This window comes from Condylura cristata, unplaced genomic scaffold, assembly GCF_000260355.1.
Source record: "Condylura cristata isolate star-nosed mole 26May11 unplaced genomic scaffold, ConCri1.0 scaffold00023, whole genome shotgun sequence".
Classification (NCBI taxonomy): Eukaryota; Metazoa; Chordata; class Mammalia; order Eulipotyphla; family Talpidae; genus Condylura; species Condylura cristata.
The window spans coordinates 22,652,532-22,676,203 of record NW_004567124.1 but is presented as its reverse complement, the minus strand read 5'-3'; the positions used below and the strand labels follow the sequence as shown (position 1 = coordinate 22,676,203).

The 23,672-nt window shown below is 38.1% G+C and overlaps 1 protein-coding gene and 1 long non-coding RNA gene across 2 annotated transcripts; one reads left to right on the top strand and one right to left on the bottom strand.

The window, feature by feature from the left end:
* Nucleotides 1-73: 73 nt before the first annotated feature.
* LOC105853996 lies at nt 74-5,050 on the bottom strand. The gene is made up of 3 exons (XR_001145726.1): nt 4,836-5,050; nt 3,872-3,922; nt 74-102 (listed from the first exon to the last, which is right to left on the bottom strand). It is a non-coding gene; the product is annotated as an uncharacterized LOC105853996 (long non-coding RNA).
* A 129-nt stretch (nt 5,051-5,179) lies between these two features.
* Nucleotides 5,180-22,922, top strand: SPATA5L1 (spermatogenesis associated 5-like 1). Its single transcript, XM_012728681.1, has 8 exons — nt 5,180-6,443; nt 7,355-7,540; nt 13,448-13,606; nt 16,751-16,960; nt 17,399-17,623; nt 19,449-19,583; nt 20,737-20,862; nt 22,403-22,922. Exons 1-8 carry the CDS (start codon nt 5,241-5,243, stop codon nt 22,568-22,570), a joined length of 2,412 nt encoding a protein of 803 aa, XP_012584135.1. The 5' UTR covers nt 5,180-5,240; the 3' UTR covers nt 22,571-22,922.
* The last annotated feature ends 750 nt before the right edge of the window (nt 22,923-23,672 follow it).

Sequence of the window (23,672 nt, the reverse complement as noted above, 5' to 3'; positions counted from 1 at the left end):
CTCCTCCGGGGCAGGCGGGGATCGAACTCATGCGGAAGTGGCTTTAGCTTCTCAGTGCTGTGCTTTAACCCGCTGCGCCACCCGGGAGGGCCAGAAACATTTCTTGAAGGAGGAAACAAGTTCAAGGAAAGTTTACCAACTTTACCAACTGTAAAGTTATTAAAAATCAACTTTTTGTTTGAATTCACTAAAGTTTATCAACTTTAATTGAACTCATTATGGATTAGCCATGTTCCAATGGTGTCCTTCCTTTTTGTTCCTGCATACTGGACTTCTTTTGGTTCAATCTTCAAGGTCAGATCTTAAAAAATCTTGGGCCCATCTTAGACTAGTTTGAGTGTTTGAAAGCTCTATGACTTTAAGAGAGAAATAATCTCCAAACAAGTCCATGTACTTTAGTTTCCTGGCTGGATTAACTTAAAGGTGATATGAAGAGAGACTGGAATAATGGGATTCACTTATAAGATTGTGGCAATAATACAAAAATGATATGGTTCCTATTGATATGAAGAAGACAAAGGGGAAGATGAATGTCTGGATACTTCAGCAGCGCATGGGTTTCCAATTTCATGTTATAGTGAATTTTAAGATAGAGTACCTGAACGTAAGCAATGATTATGACGACAGTCCTGAATTTTAATGATTGATTTAATTAAAATGTTAAAAATCTCAAAACGGGGGGAGATGAATTGTAGAAGTGGCAGCGGGACATTCTCCTTGAAATTACCCTTGAGGTCTCCCTGAATCTACTAATTTGTCTAGACAGAATGAGCTCTGATCCACAAAGTCTGAGACAACAAACTCTGTGCCCTAATTTCAATCAAATTCAATCTAACAAGTGTTTCTTGAGTACTATATTTCAGCACACTAGTAGATTCCTATAAAGTATATCATAGATACATATTTTAAAAGTTAGTTTCTGTTTTTAAACAACTTACTATCTACTCAAAAATAAAATATCCATCTATATATGACACTTAAAAAAAATAGAATGTAAGTGGCAAAGCTGTCGCGCAGTCACAAAACTAGCCTTCTTTTAGTTTTTTCAATACATCACGCATGTTCGATGCTCAAGGGAACGTCATGGCCTATTCTATCCGACTCATTTACTTCCTTTTACATAACCAGTTTTTCTGTCTTGCTTTACTCATCCTTCAGGTTTCAGCTTAAATGTCACTTTCTCAGAGAATTCTTCCAAGTTTTCCCATGTAAAGTAGCACCTTTCTGTTTATTTTCCTTCATAAGTTTTTATCACCTTTAATTATCTGGTTCATTCACTGATTTTTTCCTTTGATGTCTGACTTTCTATTAAAATATAAAATTCATGAAGGTAAAGATTTTTTAAAGTCACCATAAGCTTAACCTGTGATATAATAAGTAGCGTAAGGTAGGTGTTCAATAAATATAATAAACACATAAATGTTGTTAACTTTATTAGTTGACCAGCTTGAAACACCATCAAAGGGGATAATTTTCTTGGACTTAACTTCTAAAAAATTATGAACCAAGCTGTTTCTCCAAAATAATGCAACAATAGACTTTCAGAATGGTATTCTGTAGGTCATTCATAGTTCAGCAAACTGATGGCTATAATAATGTCCCTTCTCCTGACTCTGTATATGCTAGACTAATTCTGGCATTGATATGAAACAGACTAGAGATGGAAAAATTTAAAGAACAATTTTAACAATATCATATTTTAGGGGATTTTCATTGTATAATTTAAAATAGGAAAATCTTGGCAATTAGGTATTTATGGAAATAAGTCACTTGATATAGCTATATGAACATGAAAACATTTACCAATCATGACTTCTAAGTGTGATTAAATGGATCTCTATGCTTATCAATTACAATTCATAACCACTGCTGCTGTTCAAATATATTAGGGTTTCATAAGGTGAAAATGGAGACATAAGAAAGATTAGCATTTATGGATCTATTGATGATTCAAGCTACTAGTTGGTTTATTTTACTTAGTTTTCACAATTATGGTGTGTTTTAACATCTAGTGTAATATTATTGATGTTGAAGGTACATAATGTACAATAATTATTCTAAAAGCCAATTACTTCTTTTGAATTTTAGATTTAAGAATGTTTATATTTAACTTAATATCATATGGCTTGTAGCCTTTAATGTAGCAAATACAATCAAGAGAAACTATTTGTTAAATGTACCTCTTCAGGAAAATCTTGCTAATGGTTTTGTTTAGCAAGGATATTTGAAACAATTCAAAGGTAGAATTATTCCTAAACTATAACAAGATAAATTTGGTTTGTTTGGATTTTTATCTACCATTGGATTTTGGATTTCAGGAAAGCCTCATATTTAATACAGTGATTAAATTATAAACTGGAAAATGAATTCTACATGACCTGAGGTATATAGAAATGATGAGAAAATAATTATTATTAGACAACATACAGTCTCATATAACAAGGTGTGAGTTTTGGGGAAATGGAATAGAAGCCACATTTGACAACTCTTCTAACTCAAGAATCCTGTAGTTTTTAGGTTTATTTGGTTCTACACTCCCTCTAGTGTTCAACCTTTTGGTACTCTGAATTACCAAATTCGGGGTCATATTATAATTATACAAGAAAGCAAAAGAACACACAACTCCTTTCAGAATGCTTTTCCATGAGAAGACAATGTCATTTAATGATATTATAAATTTGGCTATTAAGGTTAAAATAATAGTGTCACATATGGAATGGCCTAAGAGGACAGAGATTTCATTGGTTGGCTGGAAAAACCATTTAGAGTTTTGCTGAGAGTGAGTTTGCTGAGACAGAGTTGAAGGTCTAAGAACAGGTTACCTTAGTTTACAACCTAAACGAAAACTGGAACTTTCAGGAGAGTATAAAATTAATGTATCCTGGGTCGATGAGTCCCAAAGGTTACAGAAATCTGATTTGACTTTCAGCCCACACAAAGCAACATGTCATTTCTGCCACATCGTGTCTAATGTAGCAGCCTCTACATCTGTTTTAAACAAAATAAAGTAGAAACTCTTCTGTCTGATTTAACCATATTTACTTCTCTATGTTGGCTTTTGTTATGCCTCTTTCTATATGTAAAAAAGCTTATAAAAAGACCTCTTTTATTAGAAAGTCCTCTCATTAAGACAACAGCAACAATAAAAAACCTCTTCTAGGGCTTCCCTGGTGGTGCAAGAGGTTAAAGCTAGGCACTATGAAGCTTTCACAGCCACTGCAGCACAAGTTGAATACCAGGCCAGGGAGGTGACCCACATGGTGTAGCAAACCTCTCCTGTCTCACCTGCTGCTCCCCTAAGCAGTCTGTTTCAGTTAATCTGCAATATGCCTGTTCTGTTCTCCACTCTTATCTCTGGTGAATCCTTTCACACACATCCCTACCCGCCACAATCCCCCACACCTCTGACCCCAGTTCTTATATGCATAAATAAATCAATCTTAAAAAAAAAATAAAAAACAGTAAAACCTATTCCACATGACCATGAGGCAGAAGACTTTTAACAGTCTCTCCATTTAAGCTTTCACTTTTTGGCCAGTCCTGTACTTTAGGGATACATAAATCTACCAGCTCTTATGTAATATCCCCTTACAAATTTAAAACAGTTACCACATCCTTATTAATTCTTCCCTCTTTTTTGAACCCCTGCAACTTCTTGGAATCAGAGTAAAAGAACCTCTGTGAGGTAAAGGCCACAAATAGAATAACTTGATGGGCATTTTAGTCATACTTCTAGGGGTCAATAGAAATTTTGCTATTTTATATCAGGAAAGCTAAACCTGTTCTTGAAAATTCTGAGTTTATAGTCTTTATTGTCCAGAGATCAAAAGTCAGCAAGATCAAGAAGAAAACAAAGTAATGGATGGCTTACCCTCTTTCTGTGCTATTTTCTGATTCCTTTTAAGTTGTTCCATTACTGGAGCTGGAAATATACAGCAAAAACCAGGTAAGTGACTATAGAATGCAAAAATCAGTCATGGTGTCTACCCTGAGGTTGTGTAGAGTGAGACCAGAAACTGGCAGTGATTTTAAGATCCCAGGTCTGACTACTTTCTAATGTAAGGCCATTGCTATAGAATCTACAACTGATTATTTGTATAAGTAGGAGGGGGACCCCAACTTGCAATTTAAAATTTTTAACCACACAAATTTGAGTTATAATGAAGATAGGAAAAATATAAAAAGATGTAAGGCAAAAAGCAAGGCATTTTCTTAACTTTGATATCTGCAGTTATTTTTGATGAACAGAATTTTTAAAGATTTAGGAAATAGGCCCCCCCTGGTGGTGCATTGGGTTAAAGCACAGCACTGAGAAGCTAAAGCCACTTCCGCATGAGTTCGATTCCCGCCTGCCCCGGAGGTGACCACATGGCTGGCAGACCTCTCCTGACCAGCCCACTGTTCCCCTCAGCAGTGTACTTCGTTGATCTGCCAGTTCTGCTCCCCACTCTGTCTCTGGTGAAGCCTCTCGCTGCCCCTGAGCCTCTGGCCTGTACCCCAGTTCTGTATGGACAAATAAATAAATCTTAAAAAAAAAAAAGATTTAGGAAATATATTCTAGCTAATACAGAGAAAAGAACATTTCCTGTGGCAAGGAGAAAGGCAGAGATAGCGGGTAGTTATCTCCATAAGCAAGCCCCATTGCCTCCAATAGAGGATGTAGTACTGCTGTGCCCCAGAAAATAAGCACTTATTACAAGAACAGAAAATGTTGATTGCTTTCAAAGAACATTTATAGGAGTAGATCAGGAATCTGAACAGAATGTACTGGCATGCCACAAATATGTCAGATGGCCTGGTTCTCCTTTTCCCTCTTCAAGGGAATTTTACGTTACATTGTGCTTCTCTCTTGCTGTGTTGGTGTTCATCGAAGAAAGGCAGTGTCTGGATCTTCCAAAAAGGTTGGCACCAGGGCTACTCCAAGTCACCTAAGACGTGGCATCAGTGCACTCCAAAACACTGTGCCCATGTGGATGATGTTTAGAAAGGTCAGGTGGTGATGCCCGACCCCCAGAATAGGGAAAAGTAGGTCGTACTAACCCCTAACTAGGCTTAATGACCTAGTTTGGTCACTTAAGTTGCCTCCAAGACAACTGTAACAAAAGTTTGTCTTTGGGCTACTGGATTTCATCAAATTCGACACAACAAGATACTAGATCCGCGGTTTCAGGCGCTGCCTAACTTTCCCATTGGCCCTTTCGCTCCACTTTAGCTGACAAACTGACAATCATGCCTGGCGCATGCGCACCACCTGCTTCCGGCCACGACGTGCGGTGTCCAGCTTCTCCGGTCCGGGTGGAATCCCCTCCCCGGCTCGCACCTTTCTGGCCAGGATTCCTCTATGTGCAATGGCTCCGGGCTCAGATCTCCACCTTGAAGGGCCGCTCTTGAAGCTGCTACCCTTAGAAGCTAAGGACCGTGGCACCCAGCGCTGTCGCCTGGGTCCCGCCGCCCTCCGCGCCTTGGGCGCGCACTTGGGCTCAGCGGTGAAGGTCTCTCTTCCCGATGGGGGCTGCTGCCTCTGCACCGCCTGGCCGCGGCGGGATGGAGCAGACGGCTTTGTGCAACTGGACCCGCTGTGCGCGAGCCCCGGGACGGCCGTGGGCGCGCGAGGTTCTGGGGGTAGCCTCAGCCTGAGCCGCCTGACCCTCGTGTCTTGCCCACCCCTTAGGCGCCTCTCAGTATGGCCGGTGTTTCGGGAACTGGAGAGCGCGCCCAGTGCCCCAAACACAGCCGCGGTGCTGGAAGCAGCGCAGGAGCTGCTTAGGAACCGACCGGTCTGCCAGGGCTACGTGGTAGCCGCTCCGCCAGGCGCCCCAGGCCCGCTGGCCGCGCTGCACATCATCGGCGGGGCCCCCAGCCCGGATCCGGCCGGGCTAGTCACTCCTCAAACCTGCATCAGTCTCAGCGATGTGCCTTTGTCGGAAACGCAACTGCAGCCAGAAGTGCCTTTGGGGGGTCTTTCGGAGGCTGCCGACTCGCTGCGAGAGCTCATCAGCCTGCCGCTCCGCTACCCCCGCGCCTTGGCGGCGTTGGGGTTGACTGTGCCCCGCGGGGTGCTCCTGTCTGGCCCCTCCGGAGTGGGCAAGACCCAGTTAGTGCGGGCCGTAGCCCGGGAGACGGGCGCTGAACTACTTGCTGTGAGTGCCCCTTCGCTGCAGGGCGCCCGACCCGGGGAGACCGAGGAGAATGTGCGGCGGGTCTTCCAGCGCGCGAAGGAGCTGGCTAGCCGCAGACCCACCCTTCTTTTCCTGGACGAGGTTGACGCCTTGTGCCCTCGGCGGGGAGGCGCACACCGAGCCCCGGAGAGCCGCGTGGTGGCCCAGGTGTTGACGCTGCTGGACGGCGTCGGTGGGGACCGTGAGGTAGTGGTGGTGGGATCCACCAATCGGCCTGACGCGCTAGATCCAGCGCTGCGCAGACCTGGGAGATTTGACCGAGAGGTAAATAGGTCACCCCTTTGCTTCTGGAACTTCTGCCTCGTCTGTTTCTGACTGGCAGCCTCGAATCGTTTGCCGCTTTGGTTTTGAATCGGTGAAGCAAGAGTGCGGTGTAGTAGAGAATAGGTATTCTATTTACGATCTTTGAACCAGAATCTGTTTTTCCCCCAGAGTCAGATTGCTCCTGTGAAGCAAGGTGGGGTTAATTTTGTTGTTCAGGTCCTAAAGATGAGTACTGTAATCAGTAATGTTAATTTTTAAGGGAAATAGGTGTGCTACAAGTGTATTAAACTTACAGATTTGAAGTAAGAATTTAAGGTAGTATAACCTCAAGAAATAACTGTATTGGAGTGAAAAGGAGAAGGTAGGTAAGAATAAAGTCAAAGCAGGCATTAAATCTTCTAGATTTATTCATTCTTTGTCAGACACGGGCATCCTTTACCACAATTGAGAAAGTACCCACGATTCTCACCGAAGCTTGAGTATTCAAAGCAACACTATTTTAAGAGCTTCAATCATAAACTATTTTTTAATTTTGTTTGAGTAATGGGTAATTTAAGTAATTTTTGTACTTTGTGGTAGGATAATTGCAATTACAGCATAATGGCTTCAGACTTGAATGTATTTCATCCTTGCACCAGCTAGTACCTGTCTCCTCAATATCTCCATAGGGCAGAGACCTAGACTCTGGTTTGCTGTTTGGTCCCTGGTTCTTAGAACCAGGGTGGTAGATTGTCAAAAAATAGTGAAAATTTGTTAAGTGGCACTTTATTGTACAGCTCTCTAGTTGTTGTTATTCTTCTGGGAAATAAGAATCTTCATATCTTAATAATCTAAGCAATGCTGAGTGCATGTATGTTTTGCAGGATAAAAATATTAAACTGAAATTTTATTTTATCTTGCTTTGCTTATAGGTTGTCATTGGAACTCCCACACTTAAACAAAGAAAGGAGATTCTGCAAGTGATTACCTCAAAGATGCCAATTTCCAGTCAAGTTGATTTGAACCTCTTAGCAGAAATGACAGTTGGCTATGTTGGTGCTGACCTGACAGCACTCTGCAGGGAGGCTGCCATGCATGCTTTGCTTCATAGTGAACAGGTAGGAAGCCCTAGTGTGTGGCCATCTATGGTCATCTTTTATTAATGTGACACATTAATTTTGGTGTTTACCAAAATTGGTAAGTACATTTTCTTGGGATTTTTGATACCTTTAATAGCTAATTTACAACACAGCTGCATTTAAATCATTTGTAACTGAAGGTAGGGATAGAGGGCTGAGTCCTTTAGGTGTACCCAGGCACTTCCCCCACCCCTGTAACTCCTAATGCTGAAACCCAGAGTGGTCAAGCTCCAGAAGACTCAAACATTTCTTTGGAATTTTGAATAATGTTTTATTATTATGAGGAAATTTTAGAGAAAGAAGTTGTAAAGATCGTACAGAGAATTTCTGTTGCTCTTAACCAAGATTCTCCAAATGTGACATTTTATAACATTTGCTTTATCATTCACTATTCAGGTGTTTATAGAAAGAACGTGACATAATGAGAGATCTGAGTTCTTTCTCTATATATGCATTTTCTGAAACATTTTGAGCATATACGATAGTATTGATGACCCCTTTAGCCTTGAAATCTCAAGCTTTTATTTTCTAAAAATGACTTTATTTCACTACAGTATAGTTTTCAAGATGAGGAAATTAACACTGACAATACTTTTATCTAATTTCTACAGACTTATCCAGATTTCACTTAGTCCCACTAATTTCCTTTATAGTGAAAATTTTAAAAGAAAAAAAGGAAATTATTTCTTAGACCAAGTTTATACTTTGTATTTACTTTTCATGATTTCTTAATCTCTAATCTAGAACCATTAGCCAGTCTTTCTTTGTTTGACTTTAACTTTTGGAATACTCCTCAGTTTGGGTTTGACTAATGTTTCTTCATAATTTGATTCAGATTTTGCATTTTTGTCAAGAATATCACAGACATGATGCTGTGTTGTATTTATTATATCATCTAGGTAGCAAATGATAACTCTCTGTCCTTTAACTGGTGAAGTTAACTTTATTTCTTGAATAAATTGGTATCTAAGATTTCCCCATTATCAAGATACTGTGGGCTGTTGGAAAATTAATGACATTTTTTCTATGCAAAACTGTGTCATGACTTTTCTGACAACCCAGTATTTTCCCTTGCGTTAATATTCCCATGATGTTAATAGTTAAAAAGAACCTTTTATAACCTAACTGAAGATTGGTAGCCTGGAATTTTATTTAAAAATTTGTCTTTGACATCCAAGTCATTAATTCATGAGTTTCTTAAAATGTTTTCTTTCTTTAAAATATTTAGGGTATTAGTTTAAATTTCTGTAAGTTTTCAGTGTTATGAATTGGAAACTTTGTTCATTTTGTGTGTAATAAGTAACCCCAGTACTAAACCCCTTCAAGAAGAAATCAATTTCAGCACATGTAGTATTCTGAGACAAAATTCTTAACCTTAGTAACTTTAAAATTGTCATTTGAGGACACAAAATCATTAATTCAAAAAAGTATACCTGCACCCCTATGTTTATTGTAGCACTATTCACAATAGGTAAGATAGGAAAACGACCCAAATGCCCTCAAATTAATGACTGAACCAAGAAGATATGGTATATACACAATGGAATACTAGTTGGTAATCAAAAAAAGATAAATGCATGCCACATGCAGAAACATGGGTGGAGCTTGAAGTAATCATGCTCAGTGAAGTCAGAAGGAAATAGGAAAATATCAAATGGTTTTACTTATAGGAGGAATATAGGGGAACCAAATAAGGGGTCAGGGAAAAAATGACAATAATAATAATAAAACAACAAAACTAGCAGGTAATCGTAAAAAAGAAATATTCTGTGAGAAGGGTGGGAAAGGTATCAAAACAGGAGAGAAGAGCATAAGGATCTATGGTGATGATTCACGTAGGAACTGGTGGTGGGAAATCTACAGGGAATACACAGTGATGTAAAAGATAGAAATTTAAAAAATAAATTATAAAATAAATAGAAATAAAATTTCCTTTTGATGTTACAATTTTTAAAAATTAATTCTGTTATTTAAAATATTGAAGGATGGTTTATTAGCCTAAATTTGGAAAATCTTTTTCCCTAGCTAATCTAAATCCTTCTTTATTTTCTTTTCCTTTATTTTTATTCTTACACTGAAAGTGTGGAAGGAATTATGTAAACTTCTAAGTCTTCATCTTCTGGATTTATAAGCAAAACTGCTTGAAGGGACAATGACAAGTCCCATTTGTAAACATGTGAGAATATATGCCTTTTGAGGGGAAGATAAGAATACCAAGGTTTGGGAGATTTACATTTAGGATTCCTTCTGCTTTGAAGTTCCAGGTTTGACCTTGAGACGTTGGCTTAGGTGGACCAGTCAGCTGCTACCTCAGGAGGGTCCTGCCCAGGTGTAGTTGCCACAGGTGATGGCTGAGTTCATAAACAACCAGGGGGAGTGGAAGGAAGACAGGCAAAAAGGAAGAAGGGACAGAGGCATCTGGGAAGGTACTGGCTCCATCTTTTTCTTCTTTCCCCACTAAGCAGCTGAGAGGCTGCTGTTGCCTCTGTCTGTGTCAGGGATGCATGAAAATTTGTTTACTTTTTGTTGAAGTATTCTTACTAAAGCATTAGATCTAAGTTAACCATATACACACAGAAAGGAAAAACTTTCTGAAAGACTTATGAGACTCAAGTGAGATAATGTATATACACACAAGTGATCTTGGGATTTTATATGCTAGTGATGTTACCTGAAAATTAATTCATATTCAGATATCTAACATCTAATAATGCCAGCCAGCAAAAAGAAAAAAAAATGCTATTAAAAAGTATTTGATAGTATTCTTTGTGGGAAAAGACAAAAGAAAATAAAAATTGCCTCAAATTTTACCTCTCAGAAATTATAATAGTTGGCATTTTTTATACTAACATTGATCAGGATAGCTCTATACATATGTAGGAAGTATATAGTCTTACATAGGTAGAATAAAATTGAAAATGGAAATTTTATACAAGCAAGATTTTAGAATTTGAAGAGAACAAATTAAATATGCAAATATTACAAGTAGAAATTAAAGGCATTTTTAGCTGTAACAAAAAAATCTGTATCACTATAGAGAAGGGAATTGCAAAAAGAATTATGCAAAATATAATCTTAGGGGCTTCTCTGGTGTCTTATTAGGGGTTGCCTCTTATCAAACCTATGGCCTGAATTCTATCTATCCCTTGCCAGGGAGCTAACTTACATGGCTGACCCACATGGCTCAGCATGTCTTACCTGCTCCTTCCCTTCGCGGTGTATTTCACTCAGTCTGCTTATTCTGCTCCCCACTCTGTCTGTGGTGGATCCTCTTAACCCCCTGTACCTCTGGCCAATGCCCCAGCTCTACTATGCAAAATGAAATAAAATAAATAAAGTACAGTGATGTCCACAACTTTCTTGGTGATACATAAAAAAGAAAAGAACATGAAGAAAAATATCTTTGATTAAGACAGCCTTTCTAATTATAACATAACCCAAAAAGAAATTATTTGCTGATTTAACCTTTGGGAATGGCAAAGCAATACTATAAACAAAGATAAGACATGAGACTATTAAAAATATCTTTAACTTATGACAAAAAGATTAGTTTCCTTGCTATAGAAAACTTACAAATCAGTAAGAAAAGACCAACAATCCAAGAGAACATGAGTAAGTAATAAGATATGAACAGGTAGGTTGTTAACAGTAAAAGGAATTAAAATGGTCAATAAGCATAAGATCTTCAGCTTTACTTTCTTTAAAAATTAGCTCCTTTCTGCTTCTTTTTAAAAATTTTTTTTTTTCTGAGATGATTTAAGACTTATGGGAAAGTTGCCTGATAGAGAACTGCTCAACTCTTCCCAAACTCACCAATTTTTAACATTTTAGCAAATTAGTTTTAGCATTCTCTCTCTGTCTTATTTTTTCTGAACTGTTTGCAAATGGGTATTAACCCTTAGTATATTAATATAGATTGGGAGCAAGGAAATTTCCAGAAGTGATCACAGTGTGGTTATGTATAAGATTGTATTCAGCCACCAAAAAGTTAGTTGACATAAAACATCAATTTACATTCTATGTTCTGACTTTGTCATTATCTTGATCATTTTAGCATTTTCCTCCCCCAGCACATAATCTAGTACAGGACAATGTGTTACATTTAGTTTTTAGTTCCTTTTAATTTTGATTATTTCCTAGCTTTTTAGTTACTACACATTTGGCATTGGTGTTTTTTAAAAATGCAGTTCAGTGATTTTATAGAATATCTCTTAATTTGGGTTTTCTAATGTGTGGATGTGGGAACAAATTCGTCCCCCAAACCTGAGAAGGTAATTTGAGCCCAAAGAATGAAGCAGGAACATCCTTTAATCCCATTTAAAGTTTATCAAGGGCATGTTACATGCAGGGGTCCTTGGGGCTGGAGCAAGTAGACAGGACTTCTCATTGAGGCTGGAGCCATCCTGTAGGCAATTTATATATTGCTGGAGCTTAGCATTTAAAGGATAGGAGTTTGTGGAAAAACTACTGATGCCAGGGGTCCGCAAGCTGTGGTACCTCTTTGTGCTATTAAGATCAGTTGACTTGTATCTGGTTCACAGCACAGGTTAGTGTAGTTGAAGGAAACACTGGGGAATCTGTTTCTCTTCCCAGGGTAGGATGAGTATGGGTTGCAGGCTAAGATGGCTTTGACCTAAGGAATGAGTCACTTTGGTTTTCTACATCTAGTATTTCTTCATAGATTAAGATTAATATGAATTTATTGGGAATACTGCATCAACAATAGTAGTCCTTTTTAGGATGTCACATATGGTGGCATAGTTGTCCACCTGCCTTTCCTTATGTCCCCTATAGTGACTGTTGTGCACAACCAGTCAGGTTTTGCCCAGTTTTTCCATTGAATGGACAGCTGCTGTTTTCTCCTCTTTGCAACTAATAAGAAATCTCTGGGGAAACCCTTTACGGTGGTACAAATATCCTACAGCTCATCAGACTTTCCCTCCCCTAAATTTCCATTGATTATCCTTGTCCAAGGATTATGAAGCCTCCATTATGAAGGTTGAAAAAAGAGTGACTTTCTAATTCCAACATTCCCTGTACATACCTCTTGATTGATGGCATTTAATTAGCATAATAGTGAATGCCATTTCCTCTGCCACATTGGCAGAAATTTCCAAGTTTGGTTAATATCCAGTGCTGAGAGTTTGGGGACAGCAACTCCTTCATATTATTGGTGTAGCTTTAAGGTAATAGCTGTCAAATTGTAAGTATGTATACTCTTAAACATAGTAATTCTGTTTTGAGCATGTGATTTTTTAAAATACTTGAATATACACAAAACAAGCATCTTCAATTACAGCTTTGTTTTTGTTAACAGAAGACTGGAAATGACTTAATGTTTGACAGAGGGAAGTGATTAAGTTATGATCCATTACATGGTAATTGTAATTAACTTTGCTGTGTAGTATCTGTAAAAATGATTAAGAGCAGATTCTCTTCACAAGTGGGAAAAAAACATTTTTTTCTTCTTGTTTCTATATGAGATGATGGATATTAGCTTATTAATCTCGTCATGAATTTATTGGGTTATCAGAAAAGTCATGACATATTTTTTTCTGTTTTTCAAGCAATAAAACATCATGGTTTTTCTAGCAACCCAATATATATATATCAAATCATGCTGTATGTCAATTACATCTCAGTAAAACTGGAAGAAAAAACACAAGGAGATATGGAAAGTGTTGATATCCTCTAAGGGTTAATATGTTTGGGTTAGAGTAGAGACATCTAATGTTTTTGTACTGTGTATATAAATATCTTTGTAATGATGAAATAGGTTTACAAATTAAAAAAGTATGTTGGAAAAAAGTAATTGTGCTTGTATACCATATAAAGGCCCACATAACTTATGGTTTAATTTTGTTTTTTGGGGGTGTATTTTTTCAGAACCAGAACAATCCAGTGATTGACAAAAAAGACTTCCTGGAAGCTTTTAAAAAGATTCAACCCTCGTCATTTCGAAGTGTTATTGGACTGGTGGACATTAAGCCTGTTGACTGGGATGAGATTGGTGGCCTAGAAAATGTAAAAATGAAGTTAAAGCAGGTGAGTGAGATATAGAGTCTACTTAAGTTGGTAGCATACTACAGTGTAAAATGAATACATTCATATGAAAACTGGCTACATTGGAGCTGCTCTCTTGCAGTCATTAAATCTAATGGTTGCTTTTAATTCCAGTTTAACCAGACTTATGTGGGTATCATACTGTTTTTTCATACTTTCTTACCTCACCTTCTTTTTGTTTGTTTTTCAACTTAAAAGAGTTTTAAAAACTAGAAAAAAGGTCAACAGCCTTTTTCTATAAAAGGTGTTGGGCCACAGACTCAGAAGCTTCCTAACATAATCTGAAATCATACTCCCCAGCCCCCATGGGAAAGCAGAGAGTGACCAAAGGAATAAGTAGCCTGCTCCATATTGGTAGGTGGTGGGCTTAATGAACCAGGGAATTTAAAAAGCTCTCTTGGAACCCCCCAAGACAAATAGATTTCTGTACCCTTCCACCAAATCTCAGTTTAGATAGAAGCCTTAACTTTGTTCAGTCACAATACTCTCCACATAGTCTTAACACTGCTATCTCAAGATTGCATCCTTGGGGCAGCTTCTGGGAGCAGCAGTGGAAATACCTTCCAAGGAAAGAGGAAAAGGTGAGGAACCTCCAGTTTCCTGAGTCCAGCTTGCATGCACTGGAGTTCACATCTTGTTGATCTCTTCCAACAAAAGACCAGTTAGTGTCTTGGATTTTGTGGGCTGTATGGTCTCTGTTGAAATCACTCAACACTACCATATGGCATCAGAGCAGCTGTAAATAATCTATAACCAGTACTTATGTGCTAAAGAAACTTTATTTATGAACACTAAAATCATACAATTTTCATGTCACAAAATGTTACTCTTTTTTTGAGCATTTAAAAATGTAAAATGGGCCCTCCCTGGTGGCGCAGCGGGTTAAAGCACAGCACTGAGAATCTGAAGCCACTTCAGCATGAGTTCGATTCCTGCCTGCCCCGGAGGAGACCACATGGCGAGCCAGACCTCTCCTGACCCGCCCGCTGCTCCCCTCAGCAGTGTACTTCGTCAATCTGCCTGTTCTGCTCCCCACTCTGTCTCTGGTGAAGCCTCTCACCGTCCCTGAGCCTCTGGCCTATACCCCAGTTCTGTATGAATTAAATAAATAAATCTTTAAAAAAAAAAAAAAAATGTAAAATGGTTTTTAGTTAGTGGGCTTTAAAATGACAGGCAGTAGACCTGAGTTTGCATTGGGACTGATAAAAAGCACAAAGTTATAATAAGTAGTCAGTAAGGAATGGATGCCTACTTGATACTGGTTCTCACTGTAGAGGTTGAGGGACACAATACTCCAGATCCTCCGATTGCACTATAATTTCATAAATTGACTTTGCTAACTCACCCATATTGGATAAACCCGGAGAAGCAAGGCTTCTCTAACAACAAAAACAAAGACTGATATATAAATATCAATGATAGTTTATTTGGTCTAGCAGCTCTATTTATAGTGAACATTATAGTCCTTGAGTGGATAGATAAGTGCATTTGTAACATGCCCTAAATTTTTATATATATAGTTCCTTTTGATCTTCACAGGACATATGAACAAGATTAGCAACACTTTCCTATTGGAAACATTTCTCCCCTTGCTTTAGATGTTCAGCTTTCCTACCTTTTTGACATCTCCTCTCCCCTACTATCTGTGTTAGTGTCCCAATTTCCAGAGAGTCCTCTTCACACTGTGAGACTGGGATTTTGATGTCCAAGCCTTCAGTTGTTCCTTGATAACAAAAATATCCATTGTAGATATCTCTTTGGATCATCATAACTATTCAGCTGCCTACCTACCGGGGAACTTCTGGGATCTCCAGCTCAGCATGTCTCAAGTTGAGCTAATGGACTCTGCCTTTATTCCTGGATCTCTTACCTCAGTGAATACCAACAATCGTCCCATCCCTAAGCCAGAAATCTGTCTTCTAAATGCATGGGGTCATGCCATACCTGCTCGTAACTTCCCCTCTGTGTTTACAACTTAGTTCTTACATGAAACACAATTCCTCTTTATGTTTCAGATCTATTCCTTCCATCCATCACTGCCTGTGACACATCCAGCCTTATTATTTTTGTACTCTGAATCATCACAAGAAACTTACTACTAATCTCTGCCGCTGGTTTCACTTCCTTCTAGTCCATTTAACATACTACTTCCTTCACTTCAAAGCCATCGGTCCTTGCTTTACCTATCCTGCCCTTTGTTCCTGTTACTTTGGGAGAATATATTTGACAGTTTACTGTGCCTCTCTATAATTATTCCTTTTCCATGGAATGTCCTTTTGTAGCCTAGTTGTTCGTTTACAAGCCTGTGTGCTCAGCTAAAATGCCAGTTTCTTAGGAACAGGGGCTTTGTCTTACCTTTATGGTAGAGCAGAAATGTCAGTAATGTGCCCTTGACCTATACTGCTTGGGGTCTGTCTTGTTTTTGCCACCTCAGTAGCAGTGAGACCTCTGCAAACTACCCAACAGTGGTAGTAAGTACTTATTACTATACAGTTGACAGTGACTGAATACCTACTTTGAGAAAGTGTCATTTTAGTTGCTAGGGACTTTCAGGTGAACATACTATACATCCTGGTAGGAACAGAATGATAAACCCAACATGTAAAAATAATTCAGATAAGTGTTTCAAAAGTAAAAGATGGGTAGTAGCAGAGTAATAAGGAGGGTAGTCTTCATTTCTATAGTGGTGAGGGAAGACCTCTCTGAGGAAATGAAATTTGAGACAAGTATCTGAGTGAAGAGCAGTAGCCACACAAAGATCTGAGGGCGTGTTCAGACCGAGAGGACACTTAGTTAAAGAGCCTGAGATGGGGGTAAGCTGGGGTGTTTAAAAGGTAGTCAGGATATGTAAGGCCTTGTCAGTAGTGGTGTAACATAGAGTTTGCATTTGGATTTTATTCTATTTCTGATGGGAAGTCACTGAAGAATTTTAAGCAGGAAGTGAGCTGACTTAGGTTATACAAGATGGCTGGCTCCTCTGCGCATAGTGGACTGCATGTCCAGCTCATAATAGGTACCTTAGAGTTGTTCAATGAGAGAATGAATTCCCTGACTTGTTTTATGTTTTTTTTTTTATCGTTATAACACCACTGTCTTTGTATGCGATCTCTTTTTGTGCACTTACAGAGCGTTGAGTGGCCTCTCAGATACCCTCGGGAGTTTGTTAGGATGGGCCTGACACAACCAAAGGGAGTTCTCCTGTATGGTCCTCCTGGCTGTGCTAAAACCACACTGGTGCGGGCCCTGGCTACAAGCTGTCATTGTTCTTTTGTTTCCGTGAGTGGAGCTGATCTCTTTTCGCCTTTTGTGGGAGATTCAGAAAAAGTCTTATCCCAGGTTTGTTTAAGTTTACTTTTGAGTTTTCATGTCTTGCTTTAGGAATAAACCTTATTTTTAAAAATATTACTATCTTTATTTTTTCTAGTTGGAAAAGTTATACTTATTTATAGAAAATTTTTTAAATATTGGAAAGTATAAATAAGAAATCCTCCAAAATTCCTCTACCTATTGTTAACATCATGGTGACGATCATGATTTTTAGAATGTAATATTATCACCTAAACATCTCATTACATTAAATATTGCTTGAAAATAGGATTCTTACGCCCTATATCAGTACTCTATTGTTATTTTATATATTCATTCCTCAAAACTTTAATGTTTAGAATCTTTCTCTTTTTGCATTTAAAAAATATGAATTTTGCAGAAAACTTACACTAACATCAATAATGTGTATTGTATAACCTTTTAATACTTTTATTTTCCTAACAAAAGGTTTTTCAACAAGCAAGAGCAAATACTCCTGCAATTGTGTTTTTGGATGAAATCGATTCAATCTTGGGATCTCGATCAGTTGACAAAACAGAATGTAACGTTCAAGAACGTGTGCTTTCTGTTCTCCTGAATGAACTAGATGGCATTGGATTTAAGACTACAGAGAGAAGAGGAAGTAAACCAGATCAACATGGTAAACATAAGGAGCTGGAAAAAAATGAAGAGGTATTTATTAGTGAAAATATATGAAAAACTTCAAGCCAACTTTAAGAGGGATGCTTCTATATTACACTAATTTTTCCTGTGCTGGATTCATCTTTAGGAGGAATTATGTAATTCAGTTTGGCTTTTTTGGATTTTTTTTTTAAGATTTATTTATTTAGGGCCCTCCCTGGTGGCGCAGTGGGTTAAAGCACAGCACTAAGAAGCTAAAGCAACTTCTGCATGGGTTCGATACCCGCCTGCCCCGGAGGTGACCACATGGCGTGGCAGACCTCTCCTGCCCCGCCCACTGCTCCCCTCAGCAGTGTACTTCGTCGATCTGCCTGTTCTGTTCCCCACTCTGCCTCTGGTGAAGCCTCTCACCACTCCTGCACCTCTGGCCTGTACCCCAATTACAAATAAATAAGTCTTTAAAAGAAAAAGATTTATTTACTTATGCATATAGAACTAGGCCAGAGGAATGGTAGGTGAGAAGATTCACCAGAGACAGAGGAGGGAGGGCAGAACAGGCAGATCTACGAAGTACACTGCTGAGGGGAGCAGCAGGCGGGTCAGAAGAGGTCTGCCACACCATGTGGGTCAGCTGCCTGGTGTGAGATTGAACTTGTGCTGCAGTGGCGTCTAAGAGCTTCATAATGTAGTGCTTTAACCTATTGCACCACCAGGGAGAGCCCTATTTGGATTTTTATAGCGCTGATAAAAATTGTGATTTGCTAGAAAGGGTGAAGTAAAATTTTATAATTGTTTTAAATAGATATGTGAATTTTCGACTTCCTAAGATTTTGAAACATAGCTTTACAGGTCACTAATGGAAGAGGGAATTTATTCTTACTTCTTTCTATATGCTGAAGACGCAGTGTTCATCCTTTCTAAGAATGTTTACGTGAATAACACGGATTTCGATTTCTATTCATCTTAATTGGAAATTTCCAATTTTCTTGAAGAATGGGTTTCTTTGGTTATAATTAAATTTAAAAGATCTTTGGAAGTCTGTTTCCTCCCTTTCTACTCTGTCCTGCAAGAAGAGGTTGGTCTGCTTACATCATCCAGTAGATATTTTTTCATTCTTGTTTCCCATTTTAAAAATTGCCCACAGTAGAGTCTTAGAGCTGCGTAGAAACAGGAGACACTAGAATTTGAAAGGAGTCATGAAGTTTCCTAGTTAAATCTTCTGATGCAGTAATTTTACCTATAGCATTTGACAGGTGTTCACCTCACCTTTGCTAAAATACTTATAGATACAGGGAACTCACAAAGTATTAAGTCACTAGAGAGCTGATAATTCTATTCCACAAACAATTCTGAGCAGTTAGCATGTATTCAAGGTCTGACCCTGACTGCTTTTAGATAATTTTCTTCATCTAGGATTTACATACCTACAGCCTATATTGTCATATTTCTGCCTTTGCAAAGAAAAATAAAAAGTAAAGTAAATCTCTTTGAGGACATGAGAGCCAAGACTTTTTCATTACTGTGCATCTCCACGTGTTAGGCACATGCTTCTGTCTTTATAAATTATCTGGTTAGGTTGTCAGTGGGGCTTAGGTACATTCAGGCCATCAGGTAGGTGTTCTCTGTAATGGTTTAATGCCTTTCCTTGGTTCTCACATTGAGATCTGTCCTGTAGGGGTGGCTATTCTCACCATGTGCACAAAGTAGCCTTTTAGTTAACTTCTTTTTAAGGTGGTATCAAGGTGGTTTGGATAGTGCGTGTAAACATTCTGATCCCAAAGAAAGAATATCAAATGAGCCTTCTGATTTTTAATTTTAAAAGTTTTAATAATTAGCAGCTTATTGACATTCCTCTGTGTTTTGTATTTTCCTTCAGTTAGAGTGTCAAGAAATTTTTAATCGGAGCGTCATGATTGTTGCGGCAACAAACAGACCTCATGTGTTAGATGATGCCTTGTTACGACCTGGAAGATTAGATAAGATTATATATATCCCACCTCCTGACGAAAAGGTAATCATCATATACATCACCCCCTTACCACACACAGTTTTGCTCTCTGTGGTGTCACTTAGTTAACCTTGGCCTGAAAATATTGTATACCATAAGGTAGTTGAGAAAGACCATGTTCATATAGCTATTATAGTATACTGTTGTAATTATTTTATTAGTTATCACTAATATCTTACTGAGCATAATTTATAAATGAAGCTTATCATAAGTATGTATGTGTAGTTAGAAACAAACTGAGTTTTGTACTGTCCCCAGAGCTCCATGGGAGTGTAATACACCCCCTCAGAAAAGGGGGGACAGACTTTTGTGAACATTCTTAACAGCACATTAATGTCTGAATTCTAAGGAGCCCAGCAAAATTAGCTTTCAAGCTGGATATGGTTGATAGTGTGCATCTTATACTGGCTTCTGCTTTCTTCTTTGCTTAGTGGCCCTTCAAAAAATTATCATTTTGGTCTGCTTTTCCTAAATACTCTGACCCTGTTTACAAACAAACATATACTTAAAAGTGAAGTAGTATCTTTTCAGTGCGGTGACAGTCACAAAATACTGAGTTTGTTGAGTCTATTCAACATTACTTAACAACTAGAATGAATGAACCTAAAGTGTTAAAGGGGTTTAAAAGATTTTGGGGGGATTATCTGTGTCAGCATCCTTCTTTTATAGCAGAGAAATCTGAGATAACAGAGATGTATAATATTTCCACAGTCAATTCTTTGCTCTTCACATCCAGAGTTACTGTTTGGGAGTGGTGAAAGGCAGAGAATGAAGTTTTTTTCTTCCCTGAGATTTTTAAGTTTTGAAGGAATGAAAGAAAAACTATATTTTTCAGTTGTGTCTGATAGTTCATATATTTGCTCATAAACTATGTCTGATCCCAAAAGAGAGACTCATCATGTCTTTTAAAGAGCGAATCTATGATTGACTACTTTAAAAATTAATTAAAGGTTATCATTATTTTACTATTTTCAGATGAGCCATTGATAAGTAATGTTTTTTACTTCCTCAGAAATAATTCTTATTTGATTTTTAAATATATATTTAAGTATATATACTTTCTTTGTAATAATGATGGAACAGAAATGTTTTAATATAGCATTGTATCAAACATAAATGTCATAAGATTATAGACATACTTTTTATTTTGTTCCAGGGAAGGCTTTCTATTTTGAAAGTCTATACAAAAAATATGCCAGTTGGGCCTGATGTTTCCTTAGAAAACCTTGCAGCAGAAACCTGTTTTTTCTCTGGAGCTGATCTTAGAAACCTCTGCAAAGAAGTAAGTCAGTTAGTGGAGAAACTGGTGATTCAGAAAAGTTCTTCACTCAGATCTGTTCTCTTGTCAGTATTTAGTCAAAGACTTCGGTGTGGCAGACACCAGGTGAGGTGAACCAGGTGGATGGTAAGCTCTTTCCTTAGAGAGATTATAGGTTATGCGGACAGGGCGTGCAGAGAGGCAAATTGGCAGCCTCTCTGAATTGGCAGTTGAAAATGTGTAGTGAGTCTGCAAAGTTTATGGTGCTGTGGGAGCTTCTGGGAGTGACACCAGTCCATACTTGGGGTCAGGGGAGGGCATCAGGAAGACTTTCCAAGACAGGGCAAGTGTAAACTGAAATTGGGAAGGTGATTAGGGAGCTAGGCTAACAGAGGGAAGGGGTACTTGAGGCAGCAGGAATAAATGTGCAGATGATAGGAAGAGAAAGTTCCATTTCCTATAAATGGAACTATATCTTCTTTTTTAAAGATTTATTTATTTATGCTTACAGAACTGAGGTATAGGCCAGAGGTATGGTGGATGAGAGGATTCACCAGAGACAGTGGGGAGCAGAACAGGCAGATCGACGAAATACACCGCTGAGGGGAGCAGTGGGCGGATCAGGAGAGGTCTGCCAAGCCATGTGGGTCACCTCCCTGGTGGGGGATGACTGTAGTGGCTTCAGAGAACTTCATAATGTGATGCTTTAACCCGTTGCATCACCAGGGAGAGCCTAGATCTCCTTTTTTGATACCACTATGTTTGTGATATTTATCCCCAATCTTATTAGTTTGTTCATTTCCATCACTTTATAATATTTCAAAATTTGAATATATTTATTTATCTATTTTTATTACTTTTTTGCTATTATAAATTACACTTCTTTGAACATACTTCTATGTCTGTTGGTATATGAATGATTTATATGTCTGATTTTTATATGTATATACCTATGAATATTGCTGGATCATAGACTGTGTTTTTGATCTTTCCTTTATGATTAGTGCTGTGTCCTGTTTAAAACTCCTTCTCTGAAGTAAGGAAGATAGTCTCTCATCTTTAAAATTTTATGTGGGCTTAGAAAGAAAAAGAAAAATGTGGGATGGTTTCACTCATAGCAGGAGTATAGAGGACTGGGGTGGGGGGACGGAACAGCTATATACCAGAGACATTTTATGGGGGTGGAGGAGGGACTGGGATCAAAAATGGTGGGGGGGGGAAGTGCACAGGACTGTGGTGATGGCACATGGGTGAATTGGTGATGGGAAGCCCACGGGGATTATAACTGAGACGGAAAAGGTACAAAATGATGTAAAAATTAACTGTTGTATTATTTAAATTTTTTTATATGTTTTATTTTGTCATTTTTCCTATTGAAGGTTAATGTTTGGTAAAGAAAAGATAGACTACAAAGAGGACTTTAAATAACTTTTTATGCTTAAATTTTTAGTGTCATTAATGTTGGATTTCTATAAAGACTAAGATTTTACACTCAAATTTTAAAGTATGACCATATTGTAAAAAAAAAAAAGTTAAGCAAGTGATTTTGTACTGTCTCTTATAGGCTGCCTTGTTGGCTCTACAAGAAGATGGACTAGACACGACCACAGTGAAACAGGAACATTTTCTAAAATCACTTAAGACTGTACAACCATCCTTAAGCCAGAAAGATTTGACTTTGTATGAAAATTTATTTCAGAATCAAGTATTTTCTAACTTAGAGGATATTTAAAAGCAACTTTACATATCTACTCAAGGATTGAGATGTGAACTTGCAAAATTTAACATCTTAACACTTTTGTAGTTTGTGTATTTCCTGTAAATTGAAAAATGCTTGTGCCCAATACTAAGTTTCATCTTATTTCTGAAAAGTTGTTATATAGATGTATGTATATTGATTTTTTAGTAGTGTAGTAATAGTTTTTGGTTGATTGCTTTTTTAAACTTTATATGTTGAAACAATCTCATACCTACAGAAAAATTTCAAGATTAGTGCCCAAAACTCATGTATGCTTTTATAATTCTTTTTTTTCTTAAAAAAAAAAAAGATTTATTTATTTATACATACAGATTTGGGATACAGGCCAGAGGTGCTGCATGTGGGAGGATTCATCAGAGACAGGGTGGGGAACAGAACCGGCAGATCTACTGATATATACTGCTGAGGGGAGCAGCAGGTAGGTCAGGAGACAGCTCTTTGATTAGGGATAGAACTAGTGTTGAGTGGCTTCTGATAGCTTCATAGTGCTGTACTTTAACCTGTTGTGCCATCAGGGAGGGCCCCAAACTCATGTATTCTTAATGCAAACTTACCAGTTTTGAACATTTTGCTATATTTTCTCTCTGCTTATACACACAATAGTGTTTTTCTGAACTGTTTTAAGAATAGATTTTATATATCATACCCTTTTACTGCAATACTTTGGTGTATATTTTTTACAAATGAGGCTATTTTTTAATATGACTACATGTAGCTATCAAATTCAATAAATGTAACATTAATATATATTTGAATCCATCGTCCAATGAATTTCATCCATTATTCCAATAGTAATTTTTTCCCCCATGACAGGATCCAGTGTAGAATTATACCATATAGTTGTGGTGTCTAGAGTCATTGAATCTGATACTGTTTCTCAGTTTTTTCCGACCTTGATATTTATTAAGAATACAGAATCTAGGACCTTCCCGTTGGCCTAGGGGTTAAGTCTCAGTGCTATCACCTGTGAGGCTGGAGTTAGATCCCCAGCCAGAGAACTAACCCACATTGCTCAGGAGACATCTTCTGCCTTGCCTGCTGCTCCCCCTCACAGTGTATTCCAGTAAATCTTTCT

Coding starts and splice junctions, on each gene's coding strand:
- SPATA5L1 (XM_012728681.1), top strand. CDS start 5,241: ATGCGCACCACCTGCTTCCGGCCACGACGTGCGGTGTCCAGCTTCTCC. Junction 16,961..17,398: donor CAGAAAAAGTCTTATCCCAG/GTTTGTTTAAGT, acceptor TCCTAACAAAAG/GTTTTTCAACAAGCAAGAGC. Junction 17,624..19,448: donor AGCTGGAAAAAAATGAAGAG/GTATTTATTAGT, acceptor ATTTTCCTTCAG/TTAGAGTGTCAAGAAATTTT.